This window comes from Musca domestica, unplaced genomic scaffold (assembly GCF_030504385.1).
Source record: "Musca domestica strain aabys unplaced genomic scaffold, Musca_domestica.polishedcontigs.V.1.1 55, whole genome shotgun sequence".
NCBI classification, from domain to species: domain Eukaryota; kingdom Metazoa; phylum Arthropoda; class Insecta; order Diptera; family Muscidae; genus Musca; species Musca domestica.
This window is the reverse complement of record NW_026712355.1, coordinates 761527-766233: the sequence shown is the minus strand read 5'-3', so window position 1 is coordinate 766233 and position 4707 is coordinate 761527. Positions and strand designations below refer to the sequence as shown.

Genomic DNA, 4707 nt, shown 5'->3' with positions numbered 1-4707 from the left:
CATCTCTTTCATTTTCTTCTCTTTTCTTTTTAATTCTTTCTGAGCGTCTTAATTCTACTTCACTTGGTATATCAATACTTCTTTGTCTTTTTCTATTATTATCTCTTCGATATGTTATATTTGAATAATATGGTCTTGCTCTCCCACAAAACTTTTTCAATTGATTAATATGTGCCACTCTTCGCTGGCCATTGATGCTAATACAATATCTTATTGTACTTAATTGTTTTACGATTTTTGCAAGTATCCACTTATGATAATTATTATGTACATTTCTGTACATTACAACTTCATTAACTGTATATTCCGGTATTTTAGACTTTATCTCTTTTTGAACATTCTGTTTTATTACAATATTTACATTTTTGTGTTCTAAATTGTTGTTAGTTTTTGGGTTTACATGGTCTAACAATGTTTTAGGTTTAAATCGAAATATGGCAACTGCTGGTGCAATACCGGTCACTGTTGTTGGTGTTGTCCTGTATTTCAACAAGAAATTATTTATTTTGTAGTCCCATGATTTATGTAGGTATTTTGGATCTATCAAGTATTTCTTTAAACCAGTCTTAACAGTTTGTACGGCTCTCTCGGCGCTTCCATTGCTTTGGGGATGGTATGCGGGCGACTTTAAACATTCAATTCCGGAGTTTTCGCAAAAAGATATATATTCCCTTGACCCAAATGGAGGTCCATTATCGCTCACTACTTGTCGAGGTAAACCAAATGTTGCAAAGAACCCACGTAAAATGTCTATAAGCGCGCTAGCGTTTGTTGTTTTCATTATTTTGGCATCTATCCATTTTGAAAAAGTATCTACTATTACTAAAATAGTAACATTTTCAATTTTACAGAAATCTAAATGAATTCGTTCAAAAGGGTAAGTAACAGTAGGCCATGATGTTGTAATTTGTTTTGAGACATTCTGTGTTTTACAACATGTAGAGCATGTTTTTACATACTCTTCAACATCTTTATCCATTCCTACCCACCAGAAATATGTTCTAGCCAAACCTTTCATTCTAACTATACCAATGTGACTATCGTGCAATAGCTCAAGAACTTTGCATTGTAAAGTTTTTGGTATTACTATACGATCTCCATAGTACAAACATTCGTTTTCTGTTCCTAATGCCGTTCTTTTATCATAATATTTCATAAGATCTGCATTCAGATTTGCGGGCCACCCATACATTACAAATTGATAAATCCGACTAAGCTCGTTGTCCCTTTTTAATTCTTTGCGAACATCGTCCATATTTATTGGTATATCATCCAAAATATTGAATATATTAATACTATCCTCCTCCCCTTCAATTTCTTCAGCTAGAGGCAACCTTGATAGCGCGTCTGCATGACACATTTTTGAACCCTTTTTATAGCGAATGATATAATTATAAGAAGAAAGAAATATTGCCCATCTTTGCAATCTACTGGACGTTACAGATGGCAAATTCTTTTTGTCGGAGAATATTTCCCTTAATGGCTGATGGTCGCTCTCAATCGTAAATGGCAAACCATAGATATATTTATGAAATTTGCGAATTGCAAATACAATTGCGAGAGCTTCTTTATGTAATTGTGAGTAATTACGCTCAGCTGGTTTTAAGGTACTGCTAGCAAACATTACTGGTTGTTCTTTGCCCTCGATTACATGCGATAGTACCGCTCCTACGCCATAGGGACTTGCGTCACATGAAATTATAATTGGTTTGTTAGGGTCATAATGAGTTAACACATTAATATCTGTAAGAAAGTGTTTGCTCTTTTCAAATATAGTTTGATGTTTGTCCAACCATTTCCACTTAATATCATTTTTTGTTAAATCGTGTAGTAAGCGCAACTCTGAAGATAAATTTGGAATGCAATGGTTATAATAATTTATCATACCGAGGTATGACTTTAATTGACTTTTATTTGTTGGAGTTGGCGCGTTTATTACTGCCTGAATTTTTGATTTTGAAGGAGAGATGCCTTTAGAATTAATAGTATAACCCAAATAATCTATTTCTTCCTCGAAGAATTTACATTTTTCAAAATTTACCTTGACATTAAATTGCAATAATCTATCCAGTACATTTTTCAAATTAACTTCACATTCTCTTACATCTGATCCTCCGACCAAGATATCATCAAAATAAACTAAAGTTTTATCTAACCCCTTCAAAATTTCATACATAATATTTGAAAACAACTGAGGTGCTGTTTTTAACCCATATATTAAACGGGTGTATTGATACAGCCCTCGGTGTGTATTAATCGTCAGAATTTCTCTGGACCTTTCAGTTACTCCTACCTGAAGATACGCTCCCGTTAAATCAAGCTTACAAAAAATATTCCACCCAGACAAACTGGCAAGTATATCATCTACTCTGGGAATAACATAATGCTCCATTTCTACAAAACGATTTACAGTTCGACGGCAATCTACACAAATTCTTATTGATCCGTCACCCTTATTTGCTATTACAATAGGACTTGCCCACCTACTTCTGCTAACGGGCACTAATACACCTTCCTTGCACATTTTCTCCAATTCATCTTCTACCTTTTTCCTTAGACCATATGGCACTGGATACGGTTTGGAAAATATTGGATAAGCTTCATCGGTGAGGTAGATTTCAGCTGTGTAGTCCCTAATGGTTGAATTATTTGATTTCGAAAATAGTTGTGAATACTTTTCGAAATTGAATTTGTCTAATGAATTTAAACATTTTAATTCGCCAACTATATTTCTCCAATTCGGAGCACAAACATCCAACCAGTTTCTGCCCAGCAAAGGCGTGAAAGTTTGATCGCCGTCAAGCACATACAATTTAAGTTTCCACGAGTTACAATTAATTTCCACATTTACTAAAATTGCACCAACAACATTAACACGGTCACCGGTCACAACCTTAAGACATTTGGTATCCTTTTGCATTTCAATATGTCTCAAATACTTATTGTAATCATCTATATGAATGACAGAGACACAAGCTCCTGTATCAATTTCCATTTCTATTTCAAACTTCTCAATCATAATTTTAACTAATAATCTCTTATTATAATTGCATGCAAGAAAATTGTATAAATTATTTAAATAATCACTCTCACTATCGCTCGTATAATCATCAATATTGTTTACGGCATTCTTATTATTACCTCTTCGCTCTCTTTTGGGTCTCCTTTTGTTCCGAATCTCATCATTCCTCTTTATCCAGCAATTTCTCTCGATGTGACCTCTTTTGTGACAATAATAACACTCAATAATAGAAGTTTTGCGTTCTCTTTTGCTCTGCCTGCCTACTTCATTACCCGCCCCTTCATTTCCATTTCTTTGTTGCTGATCACGACTTCTAAATGAGTTGTTTTGCAGTACATGTACTGAGTGATTTCTTAACAAGTCTACTTGGTTCTGTGTCATGTCCAATGTCAGGGCAAGGTCACATGCTTTCTCAAACGAATTGATTGAAGTATCATTTAATAATCGATTTTGGATGACATCATTATTTAACCCGCAGACAAATTTGATCAATAGCGCTTTATCAAGAAATGTTCCAAAATCACAGCTTTGGGATAATTGTTTCAATTCTACAATGTAGTCAGATATGGTCTCAGATGGATGCTGGTCTCTTTTAAAAAATTTAAAGCACTCAACAATGATATTCTTCTTCGGCTTGAAATGAGCTGTAAGTTTTTCAATAATGTTCTCAAATGTGAAATTGTCTTCGGTTTGCGGTGATAGAAGTGAACATAAAGTTTTATACAGCTCAGGACCACCTAGGCTTATCAAAACGATTTCTTGTCTGGATCGTTTTTAATTTTATTTAATAACAACAAGTGCTTTAATCGATTGGCATACAAATTGAAGTCTTCACCAATACTGAAAGGCTCAATGCTTCCAATTATTGCCACTGGTTTGTCATCCATTACCACTGTTTTTTTTTTTTTCACTTTTGCCTCGTCGCCAAATGATATGTATGAACCAAGTGAAACGCACAAGATTTAAAAGCAGACTGAATAATTAGATTAGCTTTATTGAATGACATACTTCAACAAACGGGATATAATAATAACAACAATTGAATAACAAAGAAGAGAGGGAGAGAGTGATACAGGGTGTTCTAAAATATGTATCAATCCTAAAAGACCATATTTATGTAAAAATGTTGGAAAAACCAAGTCCATCTTTTGGAGGAAGATCCATAAGAAGTCATTTACCAAAAAGGGTTAAAAGGGGGATATACCAATAGCAGTCATACATAAGGAACAAAAACGAGGAAGGTAGGTGCCATTATATATTTTATGGTCCGAAATTTTATTTGAAAGGAAAAGAGCGTAAGTGCAGGTGTATATGACATTCAAACTATAATATTGAATAAATCTGGTGCGTATAATGAAATTCCTAATACGGGTTTGAGTTCAGTATAAAATCTTTCGTTGTTTTTCTGATACAAAGTAATTAGCGTTCTATGAGGCGTTTTGAAGAATTTTTCATTTTCATTGCGAAAACATGCTGTTCTTATTCTTCGTTCTATAGAATATGTTCTTCAAAGTATTTTATACCCTCTACCATACATGATATGGAGGGTATATTAATTTCGTCATTCCGTTTGTAACTTATCGAAATAATAATTTTAGACCTAACAAAGTATATATAAAGCGTAAGATTCTAAGACGATTTAGCCGTGTCCGACCGTCTGTCCGTTTGGGGTAATTACGCTAGAG

The 4707-nt window shown here is 33.9% G+C and overlaps 1 protein-coding gene across 1 annotated transcript; it reads right to left on the bottom strand.

Moving 5' to 3' along the window:
- Positions 1-1910: 1910 nt before the first annotated feature.
- On the bottom strand, positions 1911-3019 carry LOC131805397 (uncharacterized protein K02A2.6-like). Its single transcript, XM_059128522.1, has 2 exons — positions 2488-3019; positions 1911-1942 (listed from the first exon to the last, which is right to left on the bottom strand). Exons 1-2 carry the CDS (start codon positions 3017-3019, stop codon positions 1911-1913), a joined length of 564 nt encoding a protein of 187 aa, XP_058984505.1.
- Between the last annotated feature and the right edge of the window lie 1688 nt (positions 3020-4707).

Coding starts and splice junctions, on each gene's coding strand:
- LOC131805397 (XM_059128522.1), bottom strand. CDS start 3,019: ATGATTGAGAAGTTTGAAATAGAAATGGAAATTGATACAGGAGCTTGT. Junction 1,943..2,487: donor ATTAGTGCCCGTTAGCAGAA/GTAGGTGGGCAA, acceptor TCAAAAATTCAG/GCAGTAATAAACGCGCCAAC.